Source organism: Etheostoma spectabile, chromosome 20 (assembly GCF_008692095.1).
Source record: "Etheostoma spectabile isolate EspeVRDwgs_2016 chromosome 20, UIUC_Espe_1.0, whole genome shotgun sequence".
NCBI lineage: Eukaryota > Metazoa > Chordata > Actinopteri > Perciformes > Percidae > Etheostoma > Etheostoma spectabile.
The window spans coordinates 12057976-12074950 of NC_045752.1; the positions used below are offsets into that span (position 1 = coordinate 12057976).

A 16975-nucleotide genomic window follows, 5' to 3' on the forward strand; every position below is an offset into this window, starting at 1 on the left:
TGTCATATCAGTTAGTTTGCAGGACAATACATCCAGTGGACCCTAATGTGGGACTCCACGCTGTAGCCAAGCACTGAGTGTATCAGGGGGGCACTCAGGACAGAGCAAGAGGTCCTGGAAGACAGCTTGAGCTGGAGCGGAGGTGCGGATCATAAAGAATAACAAAGCGGGGATGAAGGGTGCTTATCGAAATGCTGGGACTAACACAAGGTTCCGGAAACACCGTTTACTCAGCCAGCCAGCATTAGAGGACTTGGCCCGGCTCTTCCTCTTCTCCTCCAGTGCAAGGAGACCAGCTCTATCCCATGGAGGGAAAAACTGAGAGGACACAGAAGCCGATCATGTTCAGAGTGTTTGGGCGGCGGCATTGTATCCACTCAGTATTCCAGTGAGAAATTAGATGTCAAAGTCATGGCAATATTTATGATTTGCAAAAATCTAGGGCATTTTCTGCATACAGGTACATCATCTCCAGCTCCCACTTGGATGGCTACTTAGTTTTCTGGAGTGTAAAGCCATGCAATGCAACTGATGACAACGAATACATATTACAGCATTAAATCTTTGGTGGGTGATCTCATAGCATTATGTAAGACAGCAATGACTGTGCCAGACCCTCAGACAGTGTGCAGGGGAGACATTCAGGTGCATGCCACTGAGCACGCAGCTCTCTTCTTTGCCTGCCATACTTGGAAATAGTTTTTTGAGCTCCCTCAACTTGATTACCTCAGTAACAGTCTCAAGCCAAGCTTTTAAAAGAGATGGGGTAGTAAAATGTTTTTAAAATAATAGGTTCAAATCACTAAACTGGTGATTACATAATTCAGTTTAGGCAGAGAAGGAGTTAACACATCTGCAGTAAGCTACCTCTGTTTGAACCATAGTGGCTGTGGGACCTCTCACATGAAGCTGCAGCTCAGCTTTCAAATACAATTAGATGTTTGTGCAAATTGTACCCACTTGCCCAAACTCTTACCCAGTAAAATAACTTTAAAAATATTTGATTCCGATTTCATTAGATGAGGTAAACGACTTAATGACAGAATCATAACAATGATTACTTATGATTTGCCTCTCATTACTCTGGTGTTGACCAGAACACGGAAAATTACTAGTTTATAAAACTACAGAAAGGCATCAGGTGACTTTATACACAATAACATTCAGACAGGAGTCCAAGAAGCTGCTTGAACATAAGTGGAAACAATCGGCAGGAAATATATAATCAAAACTGCAGTTTGCTGGATCTGAATCCCATCACATCCATCTCCAGCAAAACAGCGAAAGCAGAAAATGCAGAAAATACATTTTATGTACTTACTTACAAATTAAATACATGTCAGACTGACCAATTGACATGTGATGTGCATTCTTCTTAGAAGATAATTACTTTTTAGAAATATCTCATGATATATAGTCTTTAGAAGTGTATTATTCAACTTTTGTTTGGCTAAAGAAGGAAAATAAAATCGCAATTCTAAATACTATTGAATCACAATTACTTATCCAATCGGAACCCATGTATCGTGAAAGAATCAAACTGGGACAAAAGCATATCATCCCAGCCCTAGGCGACGGTGTTCAGGCTCTGTGTATCTACAGAAGAAGTATGCAAGAGCAATTTCACTTAAAAGGTATATGGCTGAAATCAGTGTGTGAATGCCATATGATGACTCAGAGAAAGAGGGAGCCCTGGTATGAATGAAAGCCAATGACTCAGATTGCTGCACATGCACACAGGTGGCTTTGGCTTTGGCCACCAGTGCCTTTCCAGTGACTTTAGGAGACGAATCAAAAAAGAAAGAAGCATCCACAACTCCTCCTCTTACCCACCCATCACCATCTACATGCTAAGCCCTGTCAAAGCAGGCAGAGCTGCGGAGACAGGAGTCGGGGTGTCTGCTCCAATTCTCCAAACTGGGATCACATAGCAGAGGAGAACCCATTAAGCAAGTCCTGGACTTTGGCTGACTCCCCAGCACAATAGGCCCCCAATCATAACCCCCCTCCAACCAACCTAAAATGTATGGGCCTCTGCAGAGAACCGCCTCTAAGGTAGCACTTCTCTCCTCTGCCAGCAAAAATAAGACATTGTGCTCTCTCTCGCCTTCTCTCCCTCGCCGTCTCAGCAACACAAGTCCCTCCGCATCACAGCAGTCAAAGAGCTGCCAGAAACTGCAGCCAACAGCTACACTCTGCTATGCCTTGGCTTTGGCTTTGGCTCCCCCCCCCCCCCCCCCCCCCCCCCCTTCCTGTTTGTGAGAGAAATTTACTTTACTTACCAAGAACATTTATGTAGATAGGGGCCAGCCAGTTTGAGAGGCAGCGTGTGTTCCCTGAGATAGGTTACTATGTACACAGGAGCAGACCACTTGTTGTTAGGTTGGAAATAGGGAATTACATGGACTGTAGCGTATCTGGACGTCTGGCTATCTTAACAGATAAGAACCAGTCTAAGGTTGCATTTTTAATAAAGGAAGCAGCCAATATCATTAGCACAGTTGTTGGTAAAACAAGTACAAATATTGGCATAGAGATACAGTTTGAGATGGACTTGCACACACAAACTCAGTTGTGGGGACATGTAATTGAGTCATGCACATGCTCTAACCTCAGGCGCTAATCGTAACAATGAAATATTCAACAGTGATACTAATCCTAACTTTAATCGAGTCTAATTGTAACTCTGTTTCAAACCCCTAATCCATGAGCAGCCTCTTTTCAAAATAACAGCAAGACTTTCTAATTTCAGTTTAGATATTAGTTATATTGTTTTTCTTGAATGTGATTGTTGCACAGAGTGAAAAAAGAAAAACAACACATACAAGTCATTATAGTCTCAAGCATTTGTTGTAAGAAGATATCTTACGTCCTACAACCCCAACCGTACACTGCTTTTGCCTTTAAATGACCTTAACAACCAGCTCTAGCCTATAATTAGCTCAGCATCATGTCTTTTTATGTCTACAAATTTTAGAGACTTTTACATCCAGTGAGTACTTTCTAATAAAAGATCTAAAAGTGCTCAAGTATCAAATTGGTACCAGCTAACGGACATATATGCGTATTTGACATCTGTCTTTGTGCTTGTGGTAGGTCACCAAAATTGGGGCAGACCAACTTGAATGTATTGAAGCGTAAATGTTCACTGACGTAATGGACACATCTGTATTTTGGGTCCAGTGCGAACATGTGGACATTTGAGTGCAAAGGGACGGCTGCCTGCGTCCTCCTGAGTGGAGCAGCTGAGAAAACACTCCTCGCTACAAACTGCGCAACATAAAAACTTTAAATTCCATCGCTCACATCCCATGGCACCTATTTGGTTTGGCCCGGAGCTGACATCACACCTACTCCTCATTTCACAACATACTGCTAGTGAACATTTTAACATGCAGTACATCATGGGCTGATTTAAGACCAGTCATAAAAGCTAGTACCGACTCCGGCGCTGAGCTTTTGAGTGAGACAAGAAAGGACGTCAGGTGATTTTGCAGGAAAAAGTAAACTTACTGTAACACTGCAGTTCAGCCATATCCAATTCCATCAAGTAAAGTGGATGACATGGGAAAATGCTCTGTGGTGCACTACTGTTTTTGAAAATGCAGCAACTCAGAAACTCAGGGATCTGGGAATAATCGAGTCTTTTCCAACCTTTGGACCTACAGCACCCTACCTGAAAAAGTTCAGATTTTCTAATACGAAAATATTAAAGCTGCACTTATCAATATCTTTATACTAACAATAGATCAAATGACTATGCCTAATGTGAAAGGGGTCGCTCACACTGATTCAACTTTTGGAGAATTATGTTGGTTTGCAATGTTTAAAAAAAAGAATGTTTAAATTAAGTTGCATGACCACTGAACTTCAAGAACGCATGGCAGTCAGCACAGTTGGAACTTGGAAGCGTGTCTTCCCATGGTAAGCTAGCAAAACGTTTGACTGGGTGATTGACCAATTCCGCTGTGAAGCAATCAGTGAGGATCTGTCAGCCAGCTATATCAAATAACTGATCGAGCTGTTGTGAGATTGAACCCTACAAGGACTGCATAAGCTAGTGTCAGTGAAGGACCGTTGGTGTGGAGCAGGAGGGGATTACCCCCAGGTGTGTAGTTCATTATTCATTTATTTAGTAACTAAATGTAAATAGAAAATGCCCAACAACCTTTAATTACAGGTTTTATATTCTGTACCTCACATAGCTGAGGACAAAATACTGAGATGTTAAAAGTGGACAGAATTATCACAAATGAATTATTTTCCCACTCCTTCAGTCCAGGACGGTTAAATGTCAGGGCAAGCTGAAGAACCCCCCTGGAGGTGATAAGGAGACCCTGGTGGATATTTGCTAATATCAGCTTGAATGAGCCCCAATGAAATATGCTGTGGTTCCAGCATGTTTTTTTATTTTAGTTTGACAATCCCAATGCATAGCAACTACATTAAGTACAACTACATACATATTGCAATCATCCCTAACAGAGCTGCATACTGTATGTTAATCACCACTAACAATCGTCCCTTGCTTTCATCCCACAGTGCATCTGTTTTCCTAATGGCTGTGGTGACTTGTGTGACCATGTCTTTATTCATAAAGCTTGCGTGGTCCCACAGTGATTCAAATAGCATGACAGTGATGTTAACCATTATCCTGTGGCCGGGCATGATTGGATGGTTTTTTAGCTTTTATGAAACACTTAATACTCTAACACGCAGGCATCAAGATCAATTTTAAGATCTTTCGAGACATTGTAGACACAATGAACAAAATAAATAAACAATACCACAAACAATGTAGACATTACTATAGCAACAACAAATATTTTAGCTAATTTAATTTAATTTAATATTAAAGGTCTTCAATTGCCTAGAGGAGTATTTTCTATCAGTCCAATATTTAGACAGATGTCAATTTAGCCTATTTAGAAAAGATTGGTGGCTAAATGGGAGGGCTATAGAAAAGAAGAGGTGGAGCGAGAGTAACAGCATCTCTGTGCCTCACCCTTGTTACCTCCTGACCTTACACAGACTGTGATCAGGGCATCAAGAGGCCAGCACCCAATAAAACAAGTTTAACAGATTGATTTTTGGATAATATACTATATGTCACTTCCACAAGGTTAAAAAGTATTGAGGTACAATGATCAAACCAGCCTTGTTGCATTGGGAATCTTTTTGACATCTACAACCACTTGATCAGTCGGGTAACGCCAGTAATGCAGTGATTTGCAATGTTTTGTTTCTTCAGAATGCACTAGAAATGGAGGATTTAACGAAGAGCAGACTGAAAAGATGAATGAAAAATAACAGACAACAAAGCCAGGAAACGAGTGCAGTATAAGGAGAGTCAGCACCATCCATATTTCTGGGAATTGTGCTCATTCATGCTGTGATTGGTAATAAAGCAGACATGTTTAGCACAAGGAGTGTTAATTTGTCAGAGTGCTAATTAGATGTAAGCAGACCTTGTTGCACAGCATGCCAACTATAACACACATGTGAAACAGTGCACTCGCACTGAGGAAATGACTGAGCTGGATTGATGACATTCCATAAAGGCCGAGGACATTTATCACTGGATGTAGAAACAGTTAAACACAAGTGCAGCTTGACGCCAGCACAAGAATCTGTGGAGCCAAAACAGTTGATTGACTAGGCAGGGGTTTGTGGAACAGTACAGGGAAGTAACTCACTTGAAAGGGTAAAGGAAAGAAAAACTCTTGAGGCATGTACCATTTTGGCAGGTCCTCACCTTGGAAATATAAGAATGGTGAACCAGCAGAAGAAATATGTATGGTTTTCAAGAATCTGGCAACAAGTCCGACAAGGCTTTTGCTGGCATTTTTTTAGCATGTGGACTGAAATTTGAAATCCCTTGGATACCGTTTTTTTTAGCCGCTACATGCCATCTGATGTGGTCAAATAGCTTGCAATGAAAATTGTGTGTTATTATCTGACATTTATAGGGTATTTCAAGGCACAACAAAACAGACCCATATCTTTAGAAAATTGCTTTATCTAAGCCTCGCTGATGTGGGAAGGGGAGCAGCAAATCTTACCCAATTCTCTAGATAAGCTTGTGACATCTCTTTCAGATGAGTGTTGGGAGGAAACAAATAAAGATTTCCATGTGGCATGTTCTTTTTCTGGCTCATTCCTTTGCCCGGGTGCCAGAGAAGGGAGTTAAATGGAGTTGTACAAGGAGGATGAGGGGGAGTAAATGGAGGAACTTCAGGGAGAATAATGAACATGCATGAAGGAAAATAGTCCTCCCAAATGGCCGTGATGACTGTGGGACAGAATGTGTACAAATGCAGGCACGCTGCCAAGCCAAATAGCCCGAGGGGGCAAAGAGGAAGCCATAGCCAGGAGAGGGGGAGTTCAAATAAAGTATATGGAGGGTTGACGGGACAAGGCGAGACAAATGCTATTACAGTGCAGAAATGAAAAAAGCCAGGAGGGAACCTGGGAGTTGTAGGAGTGTTTCCTCTAAGGAGGGGATCAGGGTCTGGTTGCACGGTGATACGGAGCCACCTGTTTAATGGTGCTTTAAATGCACAAACACAAACATGCTGCACACACGAATGCACCCACCCTCATGAGAAAAACATACTGTGTAGTGCACAGAGCGTGCAATATCTCTACCGCTGCCTTTTCCCCTCATTCTCACACACACTTACACACACACACACACACACACCAAATTACCTCCTGGGTGCTGTGTTTTCTGAGCCACGGTATGTACAGCCAAGTCACACAGCTTTAGCTGCAGGGAGGTCCAGAAACCCAGAAGGAGATGGTACGTGACAGAGAGCATGCTGTGTGTGAATGTGTGTGCTTCAGGTCAGAGAAAGTCTGTGTGCGCTTGCATTAAGGTATACATATGATAATTGTCAGTGTGTTTTGTCCAATATGTACTGTATATGCCCAAATGTGTTTCCTTGTAGGGGAAAGGATAGAAAAGATGCTACAATATGACAAACGTGATATCCAAATGCTCATTTGGATAAAAACATTTTAACTAGGTTTTTGGCATCGTGGATCCAAAGTTGCTGCCTGTGAAATAAAGAATACAACAAGATCCACACAACATCAGCCCTCTCTGTGTTGGTTTGTGTGCGTGTGTGACCGGTTGTATGCACACGTGTATACAAACTGTGCCTGGCTCCACCACAGACAGGAGAGAGCCTATGAGCTTCATTCTGCATCGATTGCTTGCTCCAAACTCTGAAAGTGATTTTCTCACCGTATCTTGCAGGAAATGATTCGTTAGGCAGTGAACCAGTTGGGATGGCTTTGACATGGAATAAGAAGCAGCCACTCACCCCAGGCTGGCTGTGTGCACAGAGACGAAAGAGAAGATGGAAAGCAGCCCGTGAAGGCCGTGACGGGGGGGGGGGAGCGAGTGGAAAAGCAGAGCTGTAGGAGACAAAGGTTGGAATGAAGTAGATAGGGGAGGAGATGGAGGGACGGAGAGGAGGAAAGGGGAGTCTCTGTGGCTTTGAATCAACAGTGCCACAGCTCCCAGACAAGCTCTTCTTTCCTTGAACACTCTATAATTTAACGCCTTGTATTAATCTTGCTCACATCTCTGTAAGTTGTTAATGTATCCTGTCTCAGCACTGCAGCACTCGGGGAACTCATGCCAACACAGTATACTTTTAGAGTATTTATTCACAAATACTAAAATGCAGCCACTGTCTGCAATAATATGGCAATACATGTACATTAAAGCTGTTTTTCAGTTTACTTCTTTTGTTTTATTGTGTCAATCAGACATCAGCTGATTTGACTTTAAACTGTGTATGGCATACATGTTTGTTGCATTCCACACACAAAGAAACACCTAGTCAAACTCAGTAAAACTCCATCGTGATCAACTTTGTATTGATATGAAAAATACAACATGAACAGCTGGAACGCAAAACCCTCCAACAACAATATGTCAACTTATATGAGGAACAACACTATATATATATATGGGCCAAGCTTACCTGGTCTTGTGTACCAAAGACACACAGCTACTAAAGGCTAACTCAGTTCGCAACATTAATCCCCCTGCCTTGTTTTCCCTAAATGTTGCATTCAATGTAAGGATGAGCCTAAACTCGCCTGGATGAGTGCATGTCTTTCCTATCTCTGGAGGGGTATGTGCTGTGTTAAACTGACACACCCAGACACTGCATGGTTTTGCGTCTGAAGATGGCTGCTTGCTTCGATGACCTCGCCGGGCCGGCCCCGCTCGTCCATGTTGTAGTAGTTCAGGTATTGCAAGGTGTATTCACAAAAGTTTGTGTTGTGGGAAAAACAAGAATAGTCTTTCAGCGTCTTTGTTGTCAATACTGTTCTCCGTGTAGACAACGTAAATCTCCTCAATCAATCCCATCCCACACAGCTGCAATCGCTGAGTTAAATTAGATCAACCAACACGCCTCTTCTATATACAGTATATATATACAGAATATTTAGTGTCATCCATACAATAAGGCCTTCTTAATTGTGAAGATGTAGCTAATTCTAAATGTTGAAAGATAATATTTGCAAAATTGTGGATAGAACTTATCAACCAAAATTACGATGTACTGTATGTGCTTGCGGTGGATTCAAAAATGAAGATTTATTTTCCCCAAAAACTCTTGTATAAAAGTAAAACATATTTAATCATTTCTTTTGGAAAGAAACATTTTTATTACAGCAATGGAAGTCTCTAAACTCTATCTCCATGTCTCTTTGATGTTAGTCAAACGCCTGTGGTTGTTGTTTTTGATGTGACACAATGTCAATGTTGCTTGCTCCGTTACCTGCCTCCTTCACATCACAAACTGGATGGTCAGACTGAGAGTGATTGGAAGTACAGCTGACACATACAAATCATGTACAAACAATGTTGCAAACCCCAGACATATCGGTAAAAAGAAGTTATATTAGAAACAATCTATCACCACAATCATGCAAAATGCCACTTTGACACAGGACAGCGATAAATTACCATCTGGCAGTGTGATTTTATTGTCTTGTTGTGACAGATAACAAGTAAATTACTCCCTTCTGGTCTGAATCCAAAGAGGGAATGCATCCGGAATCTGACCGTTTAACACGATTTTGGGGTTTTGAGGAAAGCTAAGGCTGGCCCTACTTTCATGTGTAACTTAGTGGAAATGTTATGGTTTTATAAGATGATGGATGGAGTTGAGGGCAAAAAGTCACATTCTTAAATGTTGTGTGGTTGGGATGGTTGCTGTGTTCCCAGACCAATAGCTCACTGACACTTATCTAATTCATAATTTGCTGCTTTATTATAAGCTTCAACTGAGGCACGAGGTCACGGGGGAGACACGGACACCCACACTGCTACACACAAGCACACACAATTACATGTTATGTGCCATTTCTGGTTGCATTTTAACTCCAATTTCTCAGTCTGTTTTCATCTCTCACTGTATTAAACTGAGTGGGAAGTTGAGTAATGACACTAAACATATAATCCAGACCTCCATTTCTTATCTGGGCTTGTTCTCATCTTTGTTTTCACTCTCACCCCATCCTCCTACGTCTAACTGCTTCTAGGAAAAGTCTGAGTTTTCTTCAACACTCCTCTTTCCGGCTTAAACCAAATTGCATTCCACATAAGTCTGATCCTCTTTATCTTATATAAGCACTGATGTGAGTGGATCACTTTAGGATGTTGGCATGTCCCATATGGAGCTTTGCATTCTGCTGTGTTTTTCATGAACTCATCTACATTTGGGATGTAGATGGGAGTTTAGAAATACAAGCTTTTGCAGCTCTAGGCTGTTAATTTTGCTTTCAAGAGCAGTAAATTAGTTGACTGTTGGAACATCTTGTCCTGAGCTGTAAAATGACCCTGTGTTCCGGGCAACTTGGAATGTAATCTTCCTGCTAAGAAAAGTGAGCTGGAAGTTTGATCAGAGCCAGTACTACCATGACATCATTGTCACATAATTCACTCTCATCGCCCGTCGCTCTCTGTCCTAGCAGCTATTGAAGTTTCCCTCTCTCCCGTGATTACAATGTTAACTGTGGGCTGCAATATTAAAGTCCAGTATGCATCTGGATAGACTGTTCATAGAGCAGTCTTTTCCCCGACCGGATATTTAGCAGACAGTCAGACTCTTCTTTTCAACGATCTCCTGATTTACAAATGGAAAATCATGTTAAGGCTTTGAATTGGACAATGTAATGTCTGCTTCTGTAGCTGGCGCACACTCGTTAAGGATTTTACAGTCCTAATAAATCACAAACACTTCAGCCCTCACATCAGTTCGAGTTAAGCATTATACTATAGCACAGTAACCACGGCAACAAGTAATCACCAGAAGTCATTGACAGGAAATGTGTGACAAAAAAGACCTAATGCCATATATATATATATATATATATATGTATGTATATATATTGAGAGAGAGAGAGAGAGAGAAACCAAACAAACTTGTCAGAGCTTCCTGTATGATATAGGGAAACTGCCAGGCCAGCTATTGTGCAGTCTTGATGTTGTTGTTACGTGTTAAATAAAGCCAAGCTGACCCATTGCTCCTGCCAAGCGCATTGCCGTAGTTGTTTTTCTAGAAGCAACCATTCCTTGTGTAATAAAGCTACAGTGATACCTTGAGCAGATTACCTCTGCCGGAGTTGTTCATAAACAACAACCACATGCTGCATTATATAATAGAAAACATGATAATAACCACAGGCCTGATGAGAATCATGATGTGACTCAGTCCTTGCGGTATGCATCCATGTTGTCATTCCTCTCCCTGTACAATGATCCATCTCCTTCAGACTTTTCATCCTCGCTGTTCCCAGACTACTTTACAGAGATATTGACAAAAAAATTGACAGTTCTAAATAATGCCAAAAAATCTATTATGTGTAAAACACCTCAAATCTAAAATTGTTATTAAAACAGGAGCATTACTGCATATAAAAAAAAGTAATTCTTCAGAAATATGTGTATTTAACCACAGTAAAATGTTCTAAATTCAAGCCATAATTTAAGGCAATACATTTTTACCAGTATCATCATCGTTCACCAAATTCTCTCTTCATTTTGAAGACCTTTCAGGATATTTAAACACATGATTGACTTTAGGGGGTAAATGGCAATAAACCCTTTTAGGATATGATAATGAGAGAAGATAAAAGTTAATAAATGAGTTGAAAAGTGGTGGTCAGGCTGGGCTCTTTAAAAAGAGATAGTTTATAGATAGTAGATAGACTTTTTAGAAAGTCTACAACAGCAGAGCGGCCTTTAGTGAAAAAACTTTCCATCAGAGGTTTGATATTTAAATCACAAGTTAGGCTGAATACCTAATGTCTTAACAGAAACGTTCACATTATGATTTAATTAATCATGTCAATGTTAGTCATAGGTTTTATAGCCACTGATTTGCTAATAAATAAAGGATTTTATCTTGAACAGCTGTTTCTGAAGCTTTGTGAGAAGACCTGAAATGACTCTTATTAGAGCCAGACGGCTATTACTGGTTGATATTAGGCATTTTCCAAACTATGGGTATTGGGATCAGAATCAGAATCAGAATCAGAAATACTTTATTGATCCCCGAAGGGAAACTCTGTGTTGTAGTTGCACAATATTATAAATAGAGTAGAAATACAAGAAATAAAGAAATATAAGGAATTGGATACGTACGGTATTTACATAAAGGAATGTTATTATACAATATTTACATAATTCACATAATTAAGGATTTGGAATGGTGAAAAGTTAAATAATAATAATAATAATAATATAATGGCCGATAAATTAATATTTAAAAAATAAAATAAAAACGGACAAAACACCCTTCAACCATGAGTGTTTTAGTTCAAAGGCCTTTAAGTTTCATATCTTAAGTTTGAATTTTTATACATTTTATTTATCAGAACTTTATTATATTTTGATGTTCCTATGTTTTGTTGTGACAATAAGACTTTAATTTAAAACTGCATTAGTATATTATTTTAGTGAGGATTACACTACTATCACTACAAATAACTAATGTTAGGGAAACCGGTTTATGTTTTGTTGCGCTTTTGTTTTTAAAATATATATCGGCCGATATATTGCAATATCGGATTTTTAAATCACTAAATATTTGTAGCAATATCGGCCTTAAAAATCTTTTATTGGTCCGGCTCTAACTCCTACAGTATGTGTAGATGGTTCACATTTAACAAAGATTATAGATAATTGTTCTGTATATTTTTCTCTGTCTAACTAAGACATCAAGAGTCAGCTTTGTCGCAGTAGTAATAATTTGTCTTACTAAATGCACATTACTGTGGTCAAACTCACTGGGATGCAACACAGATGAGGAATGCTGAGTGACAAAAATGGCTACATGGAGGATACATTCAAGCCATCTTAAAGCTCTCCTCTGTTCCTCTGTGTTTATTACGCATCATGTTGTTTCCTGTTACTATTAGTCCAATCGGCCCTAGTTGTGGTTGTCAATAGGGAAATGCTCCTAGCACAAAATCAAGCTCTGAATCGAGGTGATGAGAGAAAAGACACAGAGTGTAAGAACATGTTGTTCCCAACTCCTAATTACATTTTTCTTAATCACTGAGAGAAAGCCTCCCTAAACAAACCCTTCCAGTATGCACAACCACTGAAACCGCATCCTGGTGTTTCTAAACTGAATGTTAATCTGGTTACAGTGCTTGAAATGCTTCACAGCAATGTACGTACAGATATGCTGTGTTGTGTAATTCCTAAAATCAGCAGTATCAGCTATCAGAGGGCGCAGCATGACAAAGTAGGAAGAGAGGTGAGGCAAAGTAAAAAGAAGAGACAAAGAGAGGAGGAGGGAAGGATAATTTAACCTTGCTGCTGGATAATATCTCCGCAGCTTGGAGACACATTATGTAAGCTGCCGGGTGTAATCTGGAAAAGAAGGTCAATGATGTGCTGTATCTCTTTGCAGAGGAGGACCTGTGAAGCTCCTCAGAGCGGAACTGCACTGCACAGGCAGACGCAGACACTCGAGTAAAAATGCAAAAGTCTCATAAAGAAATATACGGCTCAACAATACAGTGATTCATCACAATTACACAGATCTAAACTTATACAGAATGTAACCCTAACAGCCAATCTATCAGAGAGCTGCTTGTTGTCTCTGCTCCAGAGTTTTAAATCTATCTGCTGGATAATGGAATATTACTCCAACATACAACTACAGTAAATCATCATATACGCACACCGCCTGCTGTATAATTCATTTCCATTCAGTCCCCACTCAGTGATTTAAAGCAATTGCTTTAACAGCGCAGCTATCCAGTGCAGGTCTTCACCCACACACATTCACAGCAAGTAACTCCATCCGACACATTATAGAAAGCTTGATGTGTGTGGCATTTCTGAAGTATTGCATATTTGAAATTACTAGTCATAAAGTTTATTTTATGTTGAATTGAGAATAATTTGTCTTTCTATTTTAAATACCAAATGTTAATTACCAGTAGTGTGTCCTGTTTGGAAATAACTTTCATAGTAGCATTATAGTATGTAAGAATTATATTTTACATATTCTATTCACTCCTGAACCTGCTGCAGGAAAAGCTTGAGTTTGTGCTTTCATTTCAATAATTATATCATATATAATAAGAATTCAGCAGTATTTTTGGTGGATTTTGCTTTTTATTTTTCCTTTATTTGAGGGCTCTACACAGTACAGCCAGATTAATAGCGGTTATGGTATTGCTTTGATTTACATTGTTATGGTTATAGACTAAAGACAAAAATACATGTACTTACACATGTTGAACTCTGTAAGGTTTTATTTCTTTAGTTGCACAAGTTTCTTTATATGACACTAGTCGCTCATTTGACGAAAGCGTTCCAGGAACAGGCCATCACACTTTAGCTGAGAAGGTGAAGGCAAAGGCCCCATCAAAAAAACAAACTGCTTCCTGTGGGCCCACCAGGGATGTGCTCTCCACTGTCACCACAGGTCACAGAAGAGGTGACCTTGCACTCCAATAACCAGCAGCAGATGAGCGGGTGCAGGAAGACACCACGGGAGTCCAGGAAGTGGCCCGGGTAGGAACATGTTTGGAGAGAGTGTTCTTTTGGCAAGAGGGGGCCTTGGTGACAACCCTGCTGCTTTCCTGTTTTCTTTCCTGAAGAAGGTCTCAGGTTAGCGGGGACAAATAAAACAGAAGAAAAGACATCCCAGAGGAGCACCTCTTTCTTTTTTTCACACCACGAAGGATTCTAATGAAAACTCAATCGTTTCTTAGACTACTGAAAGCCAAAACAATCATTTGTGAATCAACGTGTCTGTTTTTTATTAATTTAAATGTTTAATATGTGAAAAAATTTTGACCAATGTGAAAGATATGGTGAAAAAAATCAAAGAGGCAAGCAACACAAATCAGATGGCATTGATCTTGGAAGCCAGTAGGTGGCAATCTTCACAGCAATCCTCTCCCAACACCTGTGTCCCTCTGAATGAAGGGGATACAGATCACAGACTCTAGATCCTTTCAGGAGATGGAAATGACATTGTCGTGGCAGACACACTCTACAGTAAACAAACAACATCCATGCCTTCTCCCAATGCAGAGCTGTGTCAACAACAATGACGAGCAAAACCTAATAATGTCTCTCAGGCTCCTCTGGCATCAGTGGGACATTATATTCATATTGCTGATTATATCAAAGTCTTCACCATTGTTGTTTGCCTTGGGTCTATGTCTTTCATTTCCCGCCTCAGTCACAAGACTTATCCAAAATCATTACCTTTGTGCTAAGGAGGAAATTAATAAATCTCAGTGTGGGTTTAGTGTAATACATGCATGCACACAAATATAAAGTTTTTAAGCAAATGCATTGCCTATCTTTGTGAACTTATAGGCAGAGTAATGCATACAAAAAGGTGTATTCCTTTGCAAAAAGCAAGTAAATGTGGCCTAGAATAAAAGAAAAACGCTTCATGCTTCTGGCTATAGCTGTACGGTCACTTTGCACACTTAAGTCTAACAAAGTAGCCTAGTCAACATCAATGCAGGTGAAAACAATCGAGCTACCCTTTCCTTTCTTCAGTTACAGAATGATATTTTACAGGGAACTTATGTACTGTGAACTCTGCATAAAATGCATTACCTGTGGTACATGCACATTAGCCACCATTTCTCATGTCAACAAACAATTGATCACATTTGTTGAGCAAGACTTCATGCACTGAGCGAGCAACGCTGTTGACGGATGCTGAGAGAAGAACTGCGATTGGTCCGTCGCGGTGGGTGTTTCCGCATTCTGCAACGAGCTGTCTGCAGAAGCGCGAGTTGGAGAGGGGACTGTCGCGTCTGTGAAGGAGTCTCCTCAGTCGTTCCCAGAGGAATAGCGGTCCACCGCCAGGAAGCAGGGATGCCCTACATGTTCATCAGTACGCAGATCCGATTGGTGTGTATCTCGCAGATGTAAATGACTCGTGTCGAGTATTTAAAAGAGACGCGCTCGAGTGGGAGATTTAGGGATTTGGCAGAGCAACATAGCGCATACTACTAAACAATCAGTGTCACCACTTGCAGATTATAGTTACGCAGTGGCCTGTAATAGTATGCATGCTGGAAACAACAAACAGTCAAGGCTACAAGCGGAGCAAGCAACGTGCGTGTGGTTGTGTGTTTTTTATTTATTTATTTGCCATGGTGCCCTAAATGAATAACACATGTTGCCCAGTTGTCGGCCTCTTGTTGCGCATGTTCATTTTGTTTGTCTGCGCGACTAGAGCAACCTATAGCCTCTGAGTATCTTATTATCTATTTTTAGTCTGTTACTAGAGATTATAATCTGCACCTGCCAGAGGGCTGCAGGTGTAGCCAGTTATATGCAATCATTGCAGCACAAATAGCAGATATTGTTTTAGTAAAAATAACTATTTCTCAATTAATACTGAGCAAACTATCAGCTGTATAGTGAATGCACTATATTACTTCTTACAGGAGAATGGTCCAACAAATGTGGGAGATGAATATTCTGATGCAACTGTGATGAATTACCTGGGAGCAAGGAAAACAACCATGCTGGGAAACAATTTGTGAGTATTGGGGTATATGAAGAGCATAGGGATGGTCAGAGAGTGGACATAAAGTAAATGTGGCACATAAACTGGTCAAATTAGGGCAATATCTGAAGATAGAAAGTAACCCGAGAAAGGCATAGTTGATTCAAAACATCATCCAAAAAAGCACCTAGACTTCCATTTCACAGGATGTTTTATCCTGATTAAATCTTTTTTTATGAAACATTCTCCACTACCATCTAACATACGGAACAGTAAACTGTAATGGCACCGCTCAGATGCAGAGCTCTGCACACACACATGCAGAATCTGCTCCCAGGTGTTCTTTAAACGTGCTCACACCGGGGCATATTTCCATATTTAGGCACTTAACACGGGGGTTTCTTTCATTTTGGCAGTTATCGTGTATGACAATAGAGCTGAGCTCAGGTCACATGGAGGAAGGCTGCTGCTTTGCAGATCTAGAATAAACCATTCAAGCTGATGGAATACAGATCAGGGAAGTGTTGTCATTGGCAATCTGATTCAAATGCTGCTGGGAAATGAACCAAGGTGTGGAAGGAAGTGAACAAGCACCAGAACAATTAACAGCATTCTTCTTTCCAGCGAAGTTTACTGAAAGACCCAGAAATCCCACATCTGTTGAAAGTAGAATGACTTTGTGTTTATGCTCATTTAGTTCCGAGTACCATGTGGACGACCCGCCTCGCGTGGTGTTGGACAAGCTGGAGCAGATTGGCTTCCGCGTGCTGACAATGACGGGGGTGGGACAGACGCTGGTGTGGTGCCTCCACAAGGAGACAGAGTGATGGTTCATGGAGCGAGTGTATCAAAATGCCTCCAGAAGCCTTTAAAAGGATCAATGGATTGTACTAAAGTACTTTGTCTACTTTGTTTTTTACTTTGAAGTTCTGCATTTGACA

At 40.5% G+C, this 16975-nt stretch overlaps 1 protein-coding gene across 1 annotated transcript; it reads left to right on the forward strand.

The window, feature by feature from the left end:
* Positions 1-15168: 15168 nt before the first annotated feature.
* On the forward strand, positions 15169-16936 carry gchfr (GTP cyclohydrolase I feedback regulator). Its single transcript, XM_032501153.1, has 3 exons — positions 15169-15430; positions 15973-16067; positions 16732-16936. The coding sequence occupies exons 1-3, from the start codon at positions 15233-15235 to the stop codon at positions 16859-16861; spliced, it is 423 nt and encodes a 140-aa protein (XP_032357044.1). The 5' UTR covers positions 15169-15232; the 3' UTR covers positions 16862-16936.
* The last annotated feature ends 39 nt before the right edge of the window (positions 16937-16975 follow it).

Excerpts from the sequence above, each read along its gene's own strand:
- gchfr (XM_032501153.1), top strand. The coding sequence starts at position 15,233 with ATGCTGAGAGAAGAACTGCGATTGGTCCGTCGCGGTGGGTGTTTCCGC. Across the intron at positions 15,431-15,972 it reads TCAGTACGCAGATCCGATTG|GAGAATGGTCCAACAAATGT; the intron begins GTGTGTATCTCG and ends TACTTCTTACAG. Across the intron at positions 16,068-16,731 it reads ACCATGCTGGGAAACAATTT|TTCCGAGTACCATGTGGACG; the intron begins GTGAGTATTGGG and ends ATGCTCATTTAG.